The following is a 20,265-nucleotide window of genomic DNA, read 5'->3' as shown; positions in this document are numbered from 1 at the left end:
AAAAGATCCCTTGCAGTACTTGTTTTTTGTTGGCTTTCTTTTTTAACTGATTCAGTACTGTTTTTATGACAGTGAAAGAGCAAGATAAATCATTGGTACCCTCATGAAATTAACCTAATAAATAAGATTAATTTCAAGGTACTTTGAACAAAGATTATTTATATTTATATATTAAAATCAATTAAAAGTAAATATAATAAAGATAACGGGTAACTTAGTCATGGAAGACTAAGTTACCAGAAGAGACAAAAAAAACCAAAAAAAAAAACAAGAAACACGTCTGAGCTCCATTAAGAATAAATATATTAAAATTATATCCACAGCTACTAATATACAAATTTGTATAGTGCAAAAAAGCATATAGCAATTTAACAGTGATGTTAAAATGAATTAAATGACATGTCTGTCCTTACTTTTTTCTTAGTATGTATATTTGTTTGTAAAATATATGAAAGATGGATGAAGTTCATATTAAGATTTAGAAGACTTAATATTGGATGAAATTCTATAAATGTTTTTTCAAAATCTAGGAAGTAAGAATAAAATTTAAGTCCATTTAATTAATTTTCAGTTATGTTAACTAATAATAAGAATGTTATTACCATAAGAAGGATTTAAAGCAGAAGTTTAATTCCAATTTTTTCAAAATTTTGCCTGGAAAATGTGTGACAAAATCAGAATGTGATAATCATAAATCATGGCAAAACACTTCACCACTTATGATCAATCATAAACCATTTCAAGGAGACTCAAGACTACTTATTCTGAGTCAAAATTCATGTTTGGCTTTTGATCACATTCTAGTTTTGTCAACATAGTGCCAAGATACACAAGGTAAAACAGTTATTACAGGTAACTACTGCCACCAATTTTAAATTTATGGATCTGAAGAAAATGTTTTCAGTAAACTAATTTTGTGACAAGGTTAGTAGCAAATATAAGTGATGATTTCATGAATGTGATTTGCTATATCAGAACACAAAAATATCTTCCAAATATATCGGATTTCAGATCACACTTGTTATAACTCTATATTTTAATATTTAAAAATAAAGTTATAATAATAATAATAATAAAATAAATAATAAAGCCTTCTGTATAATATATATATATATATAAAACCTTATTATATCCCATAACTAATAATACTGCTTAGCATGCATTTTTTAGAAAATTAAATATATGAAAACAGTATCATTAATAATCAGAATCAGTAAAATGAAATAATGAATAATCATTCCATTTTGAGTGATCAAAATAACCTAAACAATAAATACTGTACATAAATGAGAAGACTACTGCTGTTCTATAATGCAAAATATAAGCAATGGTCTAAGAGTGTGTGTGTGTGTGTGTGTGTGTGTGTGTGTGTGTGTGTGTGTGTGTGTGTGGAAGGGGGATTAAGGAAAACTGAGCTTTGACTATTCAGTTAAATTTTTACACCTCCATCCATAAGCTACACACAATCACAAGCCCACTTTTAGTAGCCCTGATTATATTAAATGCAATCAATTAGTTACAGAAGTAAACTTGCCTGATAGGAAATGTAAATCATTATGGCATGGGATGCAATACCAATAAAAAGAAACACGAAAGGTTTTGGAATTAAAACAAATTCTGAGCTCTTTTACAAAATTGTGCAACAGATTTATCATTTTTTTTTTTTTTTTGAAGTGTGACAGAAAAAAATTCCACAATAAAATCTCTAAATAAAATTTTAATAATATATAAAATAAATTTCATTAAACAAGCTATGAATTTAACTTCTACTCTCTTCCCTGCAAGCTGCTGTATATCCTTATTATTTAAAATTTAAAATACTTTATAAATTATCATTTGTGTGTGTGTGTGTGTGTGAATAGAATCACAACACCAACAGTGCCTTTGCTCTTTAATACCCGCCCCCTCTCCCTTCCCTCTAAAAATCTTAATAAGTCTGAATGGGGCTTTGACCGAATGACAAGGCGCCTCCATAGCCAGGTGGGCAGGAGCAGCAGTGTGTAGCACACGCTTCTTGATTAGATCGGGGTTCGAGCTTGTGCCCACCAAATACAGAGGATGCGGAAAGGTCAGGGAATGACCACCACATATCCCCGGAGCAATATGGCCTTAGTTGCTAATGCTCCTAAAAACCAAACAACAACAACCGAATGACATATATATATACATAAAACTAATAACAAGATTATTAATATTAGTGCTGTTGGGTTTTAACATTCCAGAAAAATATCAAAAGATTTTGGGTGAAGAAGAAAAAAAAAATTTTTTTTCAGACATCTGTAATGTTAGCTTTTCTCTAAAACTATAATTAATGAAAATATTGAAATCTCTTTAAGGAGGATTTAATGGAACATTATAATTATAAGTAAAATATTTCTATGATGCACAGTTAAAGAATATATTTTGTTGCTAATGCTTTCTTGTACTATGGTCCAAGCATGTACAAATTTTGGTACAAACTGATATAAACAACTGCATATAAATTCAGCTTTTTGGTTCCAAATGCATTTGAAACTATTTTTAGAATACTTTGCTAGTTAAACTGTTTAATAGAAGGACAATTCAAATACTATTCATATCACAAATTTCACACGATGAATCAATTTCCTTTGATAAAATATAGACATACAAATCATGCTAAGCTTATACTAATTTTCAAGTATTATCACCTATGTAATCTTGTTCCTTTTTCAAAGAAAGCATATGCTATATTACCAAATGTATTGTAATGCTAATGAATAGCTAATGAATTTTGTGTAAATTGTTAGTTATTTAAATATTGCAGAAGGCAAAGCAGTAGCACAGATACACAAATGAGGCTACAGATGTAAAAATGCTATTTTTAATCATTGTAACACATGGAAATGAACTCCGTAATCTTTAATGTAGAGAGGTGGTGGCATGCTATAAAGCACAGAGTACTATGGCATTTTCAACTTTTAAACTTTCTCATCTGGAACACTATATGCATGGAAAGCAACTGACTACTTAAAAGTAGAAAAACCTACATGTGTATTTTGAAAACAAGAGATCTCCAACAGTCATGCTGTCCAAACTCACCCTAGAGGTCTGGGAATGTGCAACTGTGCATACCATTTGTTTGGTATGCACAGTTGCACTTAAATGACATCTACAGGAGTAGAAAAGGAGCAAGTGAATCTCAATATAGGCTGTTTTCATTAGATGAAAAATTTGGGCTGTGGCAACCAGCAAACCATTTTGAAAAGGACTGCACCTTTCCAATTTTGAAGCATAGTGATTGATGGTTTGGGCCTGCTATTCATGGCACAGCATTAGACTACCAGTTCTTTTGAGTGGTACCTTACAGGATAATGCAGCCTATCCAACACCGATGCAATTTCATGGTGCAAGACGTATTTTTCAACAATACAACAACCTCTCATTGTACTTTTTACTCGTACCCAAAAGAACCACAGTGGATGGTTGTTGCTGTCCTCTTACTTTTGTGTGTGTGTGTGTGTGTGTGTGTGTGTGTGTGTGTGTGTGTGTGTGTGTGTGTGTGTGTGTGTGTGTGTGTGTGTGGTGGGGGGGGTGTTGGCACATCAACTACCTTACTTATATTGCATCAGTTTGCACAGTTTGTTAGTTCCAATAGCCATGTATTATATGTTCAGAGGCCAAAAAAAAAAAAAAAAAAAAAAAATCCAAAATAACTCATTGGAAAGGTATCTTTGCCTCTCTCTTTATCTCCACCTGAGCGAGAGATCAGCTAACTTCCCCCTCAATTAATGAAGAACTCAAGAATTTCTTAAGTTTCTGACAGGGTTCAAACCTCCTGTCCAACAAGGACAAATACACTATACTCTGGCAAGGAGGGTCCACTGCGGGTTGTTGTTGTTGTTTTTTGGTTTTTAGGAGATTAGCAACTAAGACCATATTGCTCCGAGAATATGCGATGGTCATTCCTTGACCTTTCTGCATCCTCCGTGTTTGGTGGTCACGGGCTCGAACCCTGGTCTAATTAAAAAGCGTGTGCTACGCACTGCTGCTCCTGGCTACAGAGGTGCCTGCCCACTGCGGGATGAAGTGGAATGACATAAGAGGGTTTGTCCATATAGACCAAAATCATTTCTCCAATTAAAAACTATTCTGCTGGAGGAATTATAAATTGGTAGAAAAAGTTAAAGAAAAGAGTACATGCTGTATTACAATCCAAAGGAGGACCTAAACTATTAAAATCTGATCTGTAAACCACCATCACTGTCTTTTCTGTAGCATCTCATACACTTTGTAACATAATATATGCCTAATTTATGGATAGCATCCCAACCACACTTTAAAGAAAACTACAGTGAAGAAAACAAGAATGAACGAGAGCAGAAGCAGTGCATGATTATCCTTTCCGAGAAAATGCAGAAAATGTAGCCTTATCCCATAAAAGACTATATAGGGACACTCTCGTGAGAACCACACTGGAATCCTGGGGGTGGGCGGAGAGCACTTAAACAGCACATGAAATTTTCTGATTTTGATAAGATTCACAAGAAATGTTCTAAGGTGAAATAACCAGACTCTTGAGGTGTAAATTTAATTGCCATGAACTGAGGATGTTACTAGCACTGGTCATAAATTTAAGTAAACAGTTTAATGGTACAGAATACAAAAGCTCTATCTGTGGACTTAAAAGTATGTACTGCTTTCTTTACTTCTGCTAGACTTTATAACCATTAATGAATGGTATCTAATCAAAATTACCTACTCCATCTTTCAAAGTTAAGTTCTGAGTAAGTGGCTTGATGCTTTTAAAATGAAAGAGTACAAGAAATTCAAAGCAATCCACAAAATTATATATTTTTTTGTAAATCTCAATTTTAGTTTCCACAGAGTCCAAGGTTTCATCTACAGATATAGCAAAATCTTGTCAAACAGACTGCATTAATGGTCAATGGTAGGCCTGTCTACTGAAGGGAGAGATACCTACCTACAAATCACTGCTCAAAAGATGTAGAATCACATCTTAATTTTTCATTTGAGATGTGACCCTTCATCTTTAGCAATGAAAAAAAAAAAAAAAAAAAAAACAACCCACCAAGCCCTGAAAGATAAAACATAAGTACAGGAATTTACTAGAACATTAATGTAGTTTACTAAGTTAAACTATTAAGCTCCATTTATTTTAAGGGCTACTGAAGCCATAAAGGCAGCAGAAGGGTTAAGATTTGAAGAAGTCATCAGATATGCATTCCAAGCAGTTAAACTCAACATGAAAGTATTATATTTGTCAATTTCCAATTTGAAACAAATGTTATTCTGAAGGTCAATGGCATATATCAAGTGAAAGGCATGGTATACCAACTAAACTGCCAATGTATCAAAAATGTATAACGGTTAACAGGTGTTCCCTTAAACCCAAGAATTAACGAATTATAAAAAGACATTTAATTTACAAGAACTGATAAGGCTGAAACTGCAGACCATGCTGGGAAGAAAACCACAACAAAAGAATTCTAGTCAAAGATATAAGAAAAATCACATTCCTATTTTTATTAAGGACAAAATAATAAACAAAAACTAAGGAGGACAATTCATATTCTCTAATTAAATATTTTTAAAATGCAAGTTTTGCGATGTCTCAATACCTAGACTCCAAACCTTTTGTGGATAAAGTGTCTTAGAATGAAGATGACTCACCTACCAAATCACCACAAATACAGCCTAGTTCAAGCCAAGAACGATATCAATCCCCAGTGTAATTTACAACGTAGTTGTTTAAAGTATTGATTAAGATTTACTAGTTAGTTTAAATCAACCATTAATTGCAGTTTTTTGTAGGATGAAGTTTCTTTAAAATCAGCATATGGTTAGTGTGATTTGTTTATTAATCAAGTTTTTTGAAATACATTTAACCTGTTATGTTAATATCTTAAAATGTATAAACACATAATGAGGTATAGAATTTTGCATATTATCCTAAATATAGAACTGAAATTTTTTCCTTAAATTTATCCGAAAAAAAAAAAAAAAAAAGGAACCAAAAATTTGGGTGTGCATAGCTTATTTTTACAAATTTGAAATTTGTCCTAAGGCTATGCCAGACAAGCAAATTAAAAAACTGCATTTTTATTAACTTCAGAATATTTATTTGCACATCTGTAACCAAAAGAAGTATTTTGTTAATTACAATGCAATCTGGAATGTTCTACTAAATAAAAAGTTAGATTTTCTCTTTCTGAAATGAACAATCTCATTTCCTAACAAAATACATTCAAATATCAGGATTTTGACAGAACTCAGATAAGATAGATATTATTAATATTGTTTACTGCTCAGTGGAAATGAAAGGTGGGTAATGGGGCATGTTCACTTGTCACCTTTCCTTATCCAAGGCAGAAACTTCCCAGCTTAATTTGTACAGTTCAAGATTCTAAGTTTGGCACCTTTACTAGTGAATTTAATCTGTAAGATGTAAGATACTGTGTATATGTTCAGTTAAATATGAGTACTTAGAGGTACATGGTTATGCTCTTTCACAGTTAGTGAAAGGCTGAAAATAATTTGAGGCAAAAAAAAAAAAAAAAACCTGAGCCCATACTGCTGGCATGGGTATAATAAATTCATGAATTTTAATTTTTTTTTAAATTATTTTTTTCCTTAAAAAAAAATGGGGTGCATGGCATTCAAAGGCAAGAGGTGTTAGAGGAAATACTGTATTTCAAAGATTTCTTTAATGTACAGAGGAAAAAATTTACAAAGCATGCAACATATGGAACCAAGGTCTGGGTAGAACTATGTTAACTATTCAACTCTCCAAATGAAAAAAATTACATTTAATTAACTGGCTGACTGACAAACTACACATTATGACCCTAACCTAAGAGTCATCAATGGTATTATACACAAACAAAAATAACTATGTTAACTACTAGAGAAAAATACAAAGGAGACCACCGCAGCCAGCAGCTGCCAGGGATGCAATTAATTTCAGGCCATTTTGCTGCAAACTATAGCAATTTGTTTTGCACTTTTTCTCTATATTTTTTTCCAAGTATGATCACACAGTCATTTATATGTGTCTATAATACCACTGAGGGGAACCCTCTGGTTTTGCATAATTTATTAATCAACTAATTAAATATATTTTTACGCAGTGAAGTATTTCATAATCAAATTTTAATCTGGATCAAAATGCCTTTCAATGAACATAATATAAGACTGCTTTATGCAGAAGCAAGCAAAACTATTTTGTTTTTAACAAACATCTTAGACAATGTGAAATTCAACTGAAAAATTGTCTGCCACTGCAGCCAACAGCTGCCAATTGGCAGCTGATGGCTCCAGTGGTCTCCTTTGTATTTTTCTCTAGTATAGATGCCCTAACAGATGTCAATAACTGTATAATATGTATACGCACTATGGAGATTCCCATACATATCCATACTTACTCTACAGAACATTATGTACTTCAAAGAATATGGCAAGACAAATATTTATTTATTAAAAATGGAAAATATTATTATCTAAACTAATGTCTGGCTAATACTTTGACAGAACATCTGCATTCGTATGCCATCAGGAAGGAGCAAAGACTGCTCTTAACATACCAAGTAGACAAGGGTACAGTGTGAATGAAAATCCACCGAATCCAATAATATCTTTTTTTAAGACTATCCATCAATCTCTTTTCTACAATTTACTCATAGCACAATAACATTTAGAATGCAAACTATAGCCATTAATGATATTATATTATATATAAAACTTTCACACTCTATAAAAAGGATTAAAAAAATCTACTATACTTAATCCAAGCAAATTTATTTGTTTTGATGGCTGTGTGTGTGATATTATTCATTTAATTATGTTTTCCTTTGGAAAGGAAGCTTTGGAATTATGGCAAAGCTGGAAAATTATGGATACCTAACTATATTTATATGCATAAACTATTGTAGTTGGGTATCCCTGACATACATTTACACTACTTCAAAGTGGCAATCAAAATGTGCTTTTTCTTTGTTCAATAAAACAACAGAACCAACATAACAGAAGCTAATTGTTATTCAGTGCATTTTATTTTTCTACTGAAATGCATGAAGCTTTATAAAAGTTGAATTTTAACAAGTTGAATTAAGGTACTTCAAAAACTTATTTTTTTAATATTGAGGTTTTTAAAGGGTTTTACTCTAAATTCAAGAAAATCTCCTTATTTTATCCCAATTTCTTGTTGATACAGTGGCATGTAACTATCTATTCACATGCAACACATTATAGATTTTTAAAAATTTTACATTTTTTAAATGCAGCAAGAAAAAAAAAATTAATTCCATAAAGTTTTTTTTTTTTTTTTTTTTTTTAAGTTTAAGTACAGATTCTGCAACAAAGTATCCATTCTCTATATTGACAGAAAGCTGCACTGTTATTTTCTGTTAATTTGTACTTGTACAAATGAACAAAATCTCCCCTCCACACCTGAAATATCCATAATTTTTTTAAAGCTCTAAAAGCTCAATAACAAGATAACAAAATAAAATACAATAGGAGAATTTGTGATGTATCACACTGCCAGAGAACACCATAATATAATATCCTGATTATATTAAAGAAATACATTATGATTTATGTTATAGCTATAACATCTAAAACATGTAACAGGATAGATTGACTTGTTCTGCACTGAGATTTTTTGGATAGTGTTAATAATGTGCCTGTGATGTATTTGTTGCTAGATTTAATTGCTGTGTACAGAACCATGGAATATTAGGAAAGCCACAGTGAACAGTTATATACTTATAAAATAAATATTAATCAAGAAACAAAATGCAATGCAATGCTGAGATGAAACAGCATGGTAATAACAACTAACCAAGATAACCACAGGTTAAATATTTCACTATGTTATTAGTATATTTTGAAATCTCATATATATTATAATATTAAGATTATTTAATGTCAAAAATTTATGATATGTCATGAAGAGGATTCTAGCACTTAAAAATTACTGCAACATATACATATATATTCATTCATTTTTAATATCAAAAATAATCCTATGAAGAAAACTTAAATGAAACAAAAGGTATTCATCAACTGGTTTAGACAAAGTAACATACAGAAAATGTCTTGGCATGAGCAAATAAGACTACACAGCTTACTCTGCTCAAAACCTGAAACTGGAACAGAAGGATATTTATTTTATAACAGTTATTCTATAAAATGTATATTTTTTGAAGATTTACAATTCTGTCTTGGATTTTTTATGGGAATAACTTTTTTAGTAAAATTATAAATACAATTTCAGTAAACTAAATACATAAATCAGTAGTGATAAACAATGTACAAATGCATATCAAATCTACAAAACAATTTTAAACTGGATTAATTATTTTTTATGTAAGCTGCAGTTATATCTAAAACATTATAAATATAATTATTAAGGTGACAAATGTTCTGTGCTTTTCTTATTAAAATTTATTATTACTACCATTTGTTAACTACTTTTACTATCTCCTACTGGCAAAAGATGGTGCTTCAGAAAGCTATACTGCCTATAAAACTAGAAATCTAATTAGTTAAAGTAAAATAAATAAAAATTAAATGTTATTAAAAAAGTCTGCTATAAAGATTTTTTGGAATGTTCAGTGAACCTGAAAGAAGCAGTGCTATAATACTTTACCACTGCATTTAAAATTCATTCAATCATTGTTCAAGTTTCAGTATTCACTAATCATTTTATTTGTAACTATAATAATAGGAATCTGCCTTTATTTTCAAATGCAATTCTCCATTACTATTTTGACAGCACAATTTCTTTCAAAAGGCTAAAGTTTTAGCAGTTGTAAGGTATTAAGTAAGTCTGTAGACAACTTGGTATCTATTTGATCCATCTGATTAGCCAGGTCATTATGAATCCCAGCATTCATAAGCTCAGCTTTTATTGGGTCTATAAAAAGAAAAAGAAAAATTAAAACAAACTACTTTCATTAAAGGATATTATAATAATTATTATTATAGGATACAATAAAACCTATTACAAATTGAAACTTCTCTGAAGCTGACACCACTGGGTTAGAAGAAAGTCTCCACTATATAGGTGTCAGATTTTCAGAGGTCAATGTAACCAATTTAGACAATTTGGAAAAATGAAATTCACCATAACTGGTTGCTTACTGAGAGTTTTTTTTTCATTGATTACCATTGTAAATATTTTTACAATGGTAATCAATAACTTTTACTTTTACTAAAATTAAATTTTAGTAAAAGTTAATTAAGTCAAAAAAGTTAATTAACTTTTAGTAAAAATTAATATTAGTTTAGATTATTTAGAGAATTTCATTCTGGCAGTTTCATTTTCATTATGGATAATAAGATCATTTACTATTTTCAGTCCATATTCATTGTTTCTGCTTACATAAATTTCTAATAATGTAATAGGATACAACTTCCCCCCCCAATGAATCAATCCCCACTTCTAAATTTCTGCATACCGCCCTATCACAAATAGCAAGAAATTTTCTTTCTTAAAAAATTAAGATGCAGTCAACGTAATAATGCAAAGGGAAATTTTGACCAGCATTCCAGAGGGGAAACCTGCATATGTGAACAAACTTTGATAAATCTTTACAAGTAGCTTTGTAAATGACTGCCATTTCTCACTGCTGAGTGAAAGTGCTTTGTATCACCATGTGAAAATTGTCATCATCATCCCTCAGTCAAAAATATGGGCACTGCTGTCACCAAAGCAGTAATGAAAGTAATACCAAGTATTATATAGCATTTTAATTGAGGTACAGTCAGTCAGTACAGTAGACCTCCATATACGCTTGGGTTCCATTTTCCAGGAACCTTGCACACTCAAAATTCATGCAAATGAAACTTAAGAAACAAAAGAAAATAGAGGATTAGGTTCTAAGATCTATTTCTAACTTTACAAGTTTTTTTATGATATTAATTACATAGGGTAATACAAATAGGAAATGATAAAAACAAAAGTTTAGAATAAATGAGCTTATTTACTTAAAAACTCACATAATATTTAGATACTAATCGGAGTCCATCACTGATGGGCATACTGTGCCAGAAGTTCCTGTTCAGGGTAACCGAAAAACTCCAGTACCGCTGGCAGTCCAACTTCCATCTTTAATTTGGCCAACATTAGATTATATAGAGCCAGTGTGCTTAACTAACCTTCCAACCTTCTATAAGTTGGAAATGGTTAAGACGTTCACAGGTGGCACAGGTGCAATATCATCCTTTTATTGCTCTTCTTCATTTTCTCTTTCACACTCTAACCAACAATTCCTCTTCATGACTGTTTACAATTTCCATGATGTCAACAGGCAGAAGGTCATCAAAGTCCTTGCCACTAAGCTGTCGGCGCCTCCATAGCCAGGTGGGCAGGAGCAGCAGTGCATAGCACATGCTTCTTGATTAGACTGGGGTTCGAACCCATGCCCACCAAATACGGAGGATGCGGAAAGGTCAGGGAATGACCACCGTATATCCCCGGAGCAATATGGCCTTAGTTGCTAATGCTCCTAAAAACCAAATAACAACAACAACTAAGCTGTCTCCGAAGTGCTACCAATTCAGCAATGTCTTTCACAACCGCTTCTTCTGCATATGAATGCATTCTAGCCACGGTATCTTCCAGCAAGCATTCATTATAGCTTCTTTTATGCCAGTCCATACACCATGAATGTTGTTAATTGCATCCATTATTGTGTAAGATTTCAAAAAGTCACAATTTACCTATGGATTTTCCAGGTACTGACATAGAATTAAAGGTTCACTTTAAATATAATTTTTTAAATGTAGAAATGATGCCTTGATCTGTTAGCTGAATCAACAAAAACACAACTTTAACATTTTCGCTCATGATTTCTGGGTTTTACAAATGACTTGGGGAATTATTGACTAATAACAGTGCCTTGTATTGCAAATTCTGCCTTTTGCAATATCGTTCAACTTCTGGGCAAAATTCCTTTACAAACCTGTCACCAAACATTTCTCCTGTCATCCACACTCGACTATTGAACCACAAGTGGTCACGCTACTGTTTTTTAATATATTTCAAAGCTCTGGGATTTTCTGATTTATAAATTGAAAGGAGCATGCACTTAAAATCCTGTAGCCTTTGCTTCTTCACTCAACTGTTTTTCTAACTGTCATTCAACTACACACTAGATCCACAGTAAGCGGCAGCCATTATCAATCCACTGCAGGATGGAAGCCTCCTCAACAATTCATGATGAGGGTAATGGACCATAATCTGTCATACTGGTCCAGTGTGAATTGGTAGATCAACCATATTTAGCAGTCAGGAACTTGAACCCCGGTCTACTTAAAGAGCGTGTGCTGCTGCACTCTCGCTCCTGTCCTGGCTATGGAGGCATAGTATCACATACCAATAGTGTTATCAGTATGACTAGTCATTGCATATTTCGAAAGAGTGGCATAATTTACATTATGTGGACAGTTTCTAACCATGATTTCATTTGCCTTTGTGTACAAAAAATACAAGTACAGTCAGTCCTCGTATAACATGTGTTTACACTACACGAATTCGATCATACACAATTTATAAATAGGGGAACGATATCGTATATAACAAGAACTGAATTCGCTTATGCATGATTCGCCTTTGTGTTTACAAGAAATGGCAGTCGAACGCGGAATCACCCCAACTGAACGCAACACGATAGGAATGAAGAGAAGATTCTGAAAATGTATTTATGTTTTTTATATCAGTGAAGGGGAAACACATTTCACCATAATAACATAAAAACCCACACAATTCCAGCTATCGGTAATGCAATTAGATTGAGTTTACTACCAGTTTATAACAGATTCCACTAGCAGGAACGCAACTGGAAAAAAATGTTTTATGGCAGTAACCCCCAGAAATGTGAGCTAGTGAGGTGTTCATAGTGTCTCTGCCTTTACGGTGTTGTTTATTCAGTTGCTACACGCACGCAGCTTTGTTTATGTGTATCAAGCGTGCCTCCTCATTTTGTAATTGTGCTTTATTCCCTAAAAATGAGTAAAATACTTAAAAGGTGTGAAAAGGAAGCGTCCTGGTGAAGACACTACAGATTCAGAGAGAAAAAGAAAAGCAATATCGATAAACAGAGGCGAATTGGGTCAAAAATTCTTACCCAGGAAAATTTGTAGTGGCCTCATACTAGCGTTTATGGCCAAAATCACACCGGCCTCCGGCCCACCAGGGTTTCCCTGGTAAGGCTTATGGCCAGTCCACCTCAGTCGATAGAGAAAAAATATGAAATTGTGAAACGCTTTGAGTGAAATGAAAGACCATGTGATATTGCATGTGCTACAGCCCTAAAAGAGGCAACGCCGAGAATTACAAAGAATGCAGAGAAAATAAAAACAACTCAAAGTGTAATTAAAATCCATTAGATTAAGACACAAAGAATTGGAAGAGATCTAACGGATGTCATCTGTTTCGATAGAAAATCAAACAAAAAACAAGTTTGCTTACGATAGAAGCAAAAGCATTAGCAATATTTTATTACGTAATAGTCGTAATAAAATACAAAAGTATTTTATTACGATAATTTATTGTGTTTGGTAATGTTTCGGTTACAAATGTGTGTTCAATCTTGGGTGGTCGGCATCTAACCCTATTTTTCCCATAGGGCCTGTTGTTTATATTGCACGAGGGTTTCTAGGAACACATGCTATATGAGGATTGACTGTATCTAGAAATAATTTGGGCAAATTTGAATTTCCACACATAAATCATGGAGGATCCAGTGTATATTCACAGATGAGGAAAATCCCCAAGATTGCTTTGCTAAGTGATGCAGCGCAGTGGAACCTCATCAGACAGTCTAAATAAGTCTGTAAACATTCCTTACCAGCAGCAGTGAGCATATAAACAACATATAATGCCATCTATACAATGAGTAATCTATGGCCATCAACAAGTCTGACTGTAATGACTTTCATTGCAAATCCATCCAAAACCCTTGAAAGTGCCCCTGCCTGTATTAGAGAGTGTCCATTCTGGAGAGGTCATTTAATGTGTAATTTCTAATATCTGGCTGGTACCAAAGCCCGAATGTCCACAACAAGAGACATCCATTAAGGGAGCTGTCACAGTGAACTCTTCAAGGAACATAAATCATCTTGTTGCATTCAAATTTCATTCTAACAAATATTGTTCAGAATTACATTTAATGAACCATTGTGTTCACTTTTTCTAATATACAGGAGTGGTAATTTCAGCTTTAATTAAGTTAACTTTAAAATCAATAATAAATAAAACAATTAAATATATATCTGTATAGAAATTAAAGTATTCAAAAGCTTATTTTATTTATAGAAAATATATAGCAGAATCTCATTAATATAGGGATCTATATTAATGAAATTCCGGGAATCTATATTAATTCAAGGGACCTAAATTTTCAGTTTTTTTTTCCCCTTTTTTGGTAATTATGTGCCAAAAATGGTCATTTTTTTATGGTCATTCTTTACCTTGATGAGGTGTGCCAAAAATGACCATTTTTGGCACATCTCAAGGTAAAGTGATAAAAAAAACAGTCAAGTTTTTTTGCAGATCAAAAAACATTTTCTTCGGTGTATATTTATATATATACAAGTAGTTCCCAACTTTACGAGTTAATTCATTCCTAGCGCGTGCTCGTAAAGCGGGAATTTATTTTCCATAGGCGTAATGTTAAAAACAGGGGTTACATTCTCAACAATGAAATTTGACCATAGTTATGTTAATGAAGGTCAACAAAACAATAGTTCATGCTTAAACAATGATTTATTTATTCAAAAGAAATGAAAATATAGCCTTTAAAATCAAGCAAATTATAATAATTATAAAATTGTTTATGTCATCCAAATGTTAAAGAATGTTTATTCTTCATCATCATAAACTAAATGCACACTTGTTGATGGTTCTTCACTTACTGTTGGTTTGTTGGAAGCACAAGTAGTCATCTTCTTCTTCGGAAATGCTTCGAGTCATTTGTTTCCATGACAGCCTTCTCTTTTCTTTATAAATATCACGATAGCATGCATAAGCATTTTTTTTTTAAATCTGTAGCAACTTTTCTAGTGCGATTGAAATTTGAATCTTGTGACTTGAAAATCTTAATTGCTTTTTCTATGTGTTGAGAGTGAAGGAACAAACGGGAGTTTCAGCTGTTAAATCTTTTTCTTCCTCAGCTTCTTCACATTTTGCCATTTCCAGGATGTCTTCATTTGTCAGCACTGTATTGTGTATTTGAAACAGATCAGTGATGTCAGTTGTAGAAACCTCAAGCTAATTTGGTTAGCAATATTAATGACTACTTCTGTTTCATTTTGTACGATCTTTGCTGGTTCTTGAAATCCTTCAAAATTATCAATAAACTGATGACAAAGTTTATTCCAAATGCCCTTCATGTTTTTCTCTGTAATTTTGTCCCAGGCTCATTTTATTATTTTGATTGCATCTAAAATAAGGAATTCTTTCCAAAATTCTTTAAGAGTCGGACCCCGCTCTTCATCTCTGCATGAACAAATAAATGCACGCACAGTAGTATGTATTGTATAGCTATTATGTCTCTTCAAAAATGGACTTGTAGTCAGTCGTCCTAAGAAGAAGCCCCTCCTCGCACAAAAAATGAAAAAGGCCCAATTAATTTGGTGTAAGGAGCATGTCAAATGGACCCCCGAGCACTGGAAGTTATTTTCAGTTATAACAGTTATTTTCTTGGATGAGAAGAAATTCAACCTGCATGGCTCTGATGGGAGACAAACGATTCGCCGTACACGTGGTGAAGAATATCATCCAGACTGTATGGTGTCTACATTGAAATTTCCTACCAGCCAAATGATACGGGGGTACATTTCGTATCGTGGAGTAGGTCACCTACAGTTTATAACTGCTACAAATTGCTGCCAACCATTAGAGACCATTTCAACCAGCCAAGTAACTGCATCTTTCAGAACATCTGCTCCTTGTCATCGGGCGAAAAGTGTAAGTAGGCACTTCTGTAGTTACTTTAGCTTCATTTCTTCATTAGAGGTTCGACAGTAATGTGTTCACTTTGTTACAGGTGAAAAAAATGGTTGGAAGAACGGTCCATTACAACTCTTAGATGGCCGGGAAACAGCCTGGACCTGAATCATATAGAGAACTGTTGGCATCGTGTGGAATCTGCAGTTTCCAAAAAGAAACCAAAGACCCTTCGTGAACTTCAGGAAGCCATAATTCGTGTTTGGAACCACGAACTATCAGTTCCTGTCAATGCCTCGATAGTGTCTGCTGTCATCAGGGCCAAATACAGTTCAACTAAATATTAGTTTGCACCTGGTGAACTTTTCATTTTGTTTTCCATTTAAAATGATAAACTGAAGCAAACAGAGGGTTTCTGATAACATTTCAGCCATAATTGTCGTGCTTACCAAAACTATTATATAATGGTTGCAAATGCTCATTTTGGAATATTTTGAGAGCACCTGTGAAATATTACTTAGCTTTGCCTTAACTATTAATAAATATCTTTAGTTTATATATCTATTTGTGATGCTAGTCATTAAAATAACATACCATTGCGAAAAAGGGTTAGATTCACATTTCACATTTCTAATCTAGGTTAGAAATGTGAAATTTCTAACCTAGGTTATGCACTTTCTATGAACACCAGTGTGTATGTATGTATATATGTATGTATGTATGTGTGTAAGTGTATCTATATATATATATATATATATATATATGATCAAATTTCACTCTACTGGTTTGCCATGCTACTGGCAAATATCCTATTTTAATTTAGCTTATATATATATATATATATCTTTTAATACTAACTCTGCCCAATAATAAGAATAATATTTTATTTGGATTTTCGTTTATTTATAAGAAATGCCAAAAGAAAAAAAAACATAATTGAAATGAAAGTGTATAATTAGTATAATAAACTATAAAGAAGTAGAATCAGCGTTATTAAAGGAAACGTAAAAACAATTAACTCTTTAATAAATTAATCTAACTTAAAGAAAGAATCCAATTTGATTTGAACAGTCTGTCTTCTATGCATTCTTAACTACAAAAACAGATGTTATCAAATGCAACAGCTGTTTCATTATCAATGTACAGGGATGGGATACACTTAAATAGAAAGGGTGCAAGAATATTTGCTGATGCCATCGAGGCAGAGTTAGGTGGGATGGAAAACTGTTAGCTTGGGGGCGGGATACACAGACTAATAGATTAACAGTAAAAGATGAAAGTAATTCTTGCACTGCTTCTATTGAAATGCAATTGAGCAGCAGCCTGAAAAGCAAGGCAATGGGGATTTCCAGGACTGCTGGGAGTCATAGTGGAACAAGTAAATACATGGGCTGTGTTAGGGCAACTAAAAGTAGAAACAGGTGTATGTATACTTTTTCTACACCAATGCTAGAAGTACAGTTAATAAATTTGATGAGCTTGAAGTGCTAGTCAAGACACCAAAGGCAGATACTGTTGGGATAGCAGAGACGTGGTGTCACACAGACACAGACATAAGCAGTGCAGAATTGGAATTTGGGGAGTACAATGTATACAGAAAGGATAGACAGGACAGGAAGGGAGGAGGGGTTATGCTTTTAATTTAAAAACACACAAAATCTAAATAAGTGCGTCCAATTGATGTTGGTGGACAATGCAATGTTGAGTCTGTTTGGTGTGACATAAGCACTGAGAAAGGAAAAATGAGAGTAGGTGTGTGCTATACGCCTAATGAATCTGATGAGTATAATGAGCAATTGTGCAGAGAAATAGAGTGGGCGAGTAAATCTTATAGTGTCTTATAATGGAGGATTTTAATTTTCCAGAGATTGACTGGAATTTGTGGGTTGGTCACTCACACACTAGCAAGGCTTTTATGGATTTATTGGATGATTGTTTTCTACAGCAGCATGTTCGGGAGGCAACTAGAGGGAGTAACACTCTTGATCTGATTATCAATAGTGATTCTTCATGCATTAAGAATCTGTAGATAAAGGAATCACTAGGTGGCAGTGATCACAGTGTGTGGAAGTGGGATTTACTCAAAGAGGTAACTACCATCAGGGGTAAAGGGAAGGGTTTTTGCTTTCGTAAAGGTGACTACAGTGGTCTGAGACAGTATTTAAATTCTATACGGTGGGACCAACTGATGATGTTGCCGCCAACAGCAAATTCAAAATGGGAAGCATTCAAAGAATTAATCATGGAAGCTACTAGGCTTTTCATACCAACTAAGAAATATTGTTCAAAATTTAGGCCTAAATGGATGTCAGATTAACTAATTAGACATGCGGCCGAGAAAAAAAATGCATGGGATACATATAAATTAACAGGTGACACAAAAGCCTATGATAGATATAAGCTGGTCTGTAACCAAGTTACAAAGGAGGTTAGGCAGGTGAAGGCAGATTACAAGAAATCTTTGGCAAAGGATGCAAAGAAAAACAGCAAAGAGTTCTTTACTTATGTAAACTCTAGAAGGAAGGGGATGAATCAGATTGATCCACTGGATATCGATGGCTCAACTGTTGATGATCATGTTCAGGTAGCTAACAAACTAAATGAATAATAGTTTGCATTTACATTTATACATGAGGAGTTATTCAGGGAGGGGAATGCCACAGGTGTATTAAACTCTGGCAGTAAGCTAGGTAACCTTGTAATAACTTGTAAAGTGGAGGAGAAATTGTTGAAGATAAACATAAGAAAGGCACCTGGGGTGGACGGAATCTATCCAGTTATATTAAAGGAGGTAGCAAAGGAAGTAAGCAAACCCTGAGCCATAATTATGACAGCTTCCTTGGACTCAGTGGAGGTATCCATGGACTGGAAATGTACAAATGTGACCTCAATCCGCAAAGGAGGATCAAAGGGGGACACAGGTAATTACAGACCTGTTAGTTTAATTTCTGTTCCAGAGAAATTAATGGAGGCACTGGTTAAAGAAGCATTGCAGGATCATTTAGACAAGACTTCAGTTATAGCTCGGACACAGCATGGGTTTGTTAAAGGAAAGTCTTGTCTGAACAATTTGATTGGATACTATGATGTAGTCACAAAGGAACTGGATGCAAAGAATAATTCTGATATCATATATTTGGATCTTAGAAAGGCTTTTGATAATGTGGCACATGGAAGACTGATGCACAAATTGTAGCAGTGTGGCATTGGAGGCAAATTGCTGCCATGGATAAAGGGATGGTTGAGTGGGAGAAGACACAGAGTGGTAATCAATGGACACTGCTCTTCATGGACTAATGTTATTAGTGGAGTCCCCAAGGATTCAGTGTTGGGTCCATTGTTGTTTTCTGTATTCATTAATGATGGTATATCAGTCTTAATGTTTAAGTTCGGAGACTATACGATCGGCAGCGTTGTTAATAACACTAATGACAGTACGCTGCTGTAACAGGATCTAGAAAAGTTGAGCAGATGGACTGAGAGGTGGCAACTGAAGTTTAACATTGACAAATGTAAAGTACTGCATATGGGAAGCAGTAACCCTAGAGTAAAGTATCAACTGTGTGGTACTACACTGACAGAGGTAGAGAGTGAAAAGGACCTGGGGGTAATTGTGCAGGCAGATATGAAGTTTTCTGAGCAGTGCAGACGGTCTGAAAGAGTAGTCCATGGTGTCTTGTCAATGATATACAGGAATTTTTCTAGCAGAGGATAAGGAGGTGATTATCCCCTTGTATAAGGCAATGATCAGGCCATACCTTGAGTACTGCATACAGGTCTGGAGACCTCATTTTAAGAAAGATGTAGAGCTGTTGGAACGAGTACAGAGAAGGGCAACAAGATTAGTGAATGAAACAAAGGGTTGCTCTTACGAAGAAAGGCTTGAGTTTTGCAAATTATAGTGTCTGGAGACTAGGCACCTGTGAGGTGATCTGACTGAGGTGTATAAAGCTTTGAATGGTTTGAGCATGCTTAATGCTGATGGGATTCTTCCTCTTGCTCAGAATAATCGCCTGAGAGGGCATAAATTCAAATTGAGGAAAGATGTGTGGAAGTTTGCCTTTAGCCAGCAGGTGGTTGATTGCTGGAGCAAACTTCCATCTGTCATTGTAGAAGTTGATAGATTAAACAGATTCAAGACAGAACTAGACAAACACTTGGAGCGGGTGGATGAGTGAAATGAGAAGGGGGCACGAGAGAGAGAGAGGGGGGGGGATCTACAGATGCCAATTCTGAAGAACAGTGCCCATGGATGTATCTACAAAAAAGGCATGCAGCAAAAACTGAATGTCTAAGACACAGTGAAGAGACTTTGTCAGGCTCATTAATAA

The 20,265-nt window shown here is 33.9% G+C and overlaps 1 protein-coding gene across 1 annotated transcript in view; it reads right to left on the bottom strand.

Annotated features, from left to right (window-relative positions):
• Positions 1–9,776: 9,776 nt before the first annotated feature.
• The window catches only part of LOC150081581 (rap1 GTPase-GDP dissociation stimulator 1-B-like), a 199,792-nt gene continuing 189,303 nt past the window's right edge, over positions 9,777–20,265 (bottom strand). The window contains exon 10 of the mRNA XM_090380251.1: positions 9,777–9,898. Coding sequence (XP_090236377.1) covers positions 9,777–9,898 — 122 coding nt within the window. The remainder of the gene's footprint in view (positions 9,899–20,265) is intronic.

This window comes from Mastigoproctus giganteus, chromosome 8 (assembly GCF_048544385.1).
Source record: "Mastigoproctus giganteus isolate SK-2022 chromosome 8, ASM4854438v1, whole genome shotgun sequence".
In the NCBI taxonomy this organism is placed as follows: Eukaryota; Metazoa; Arthropoda; class Arachnida; order Uropygi; family Thelyphonidae; genus Mastigoproctus; species Mastigoproctus giganteus.
This window is presented reverse-complemented; position numbering and strand designations above follow the sequence as displayed.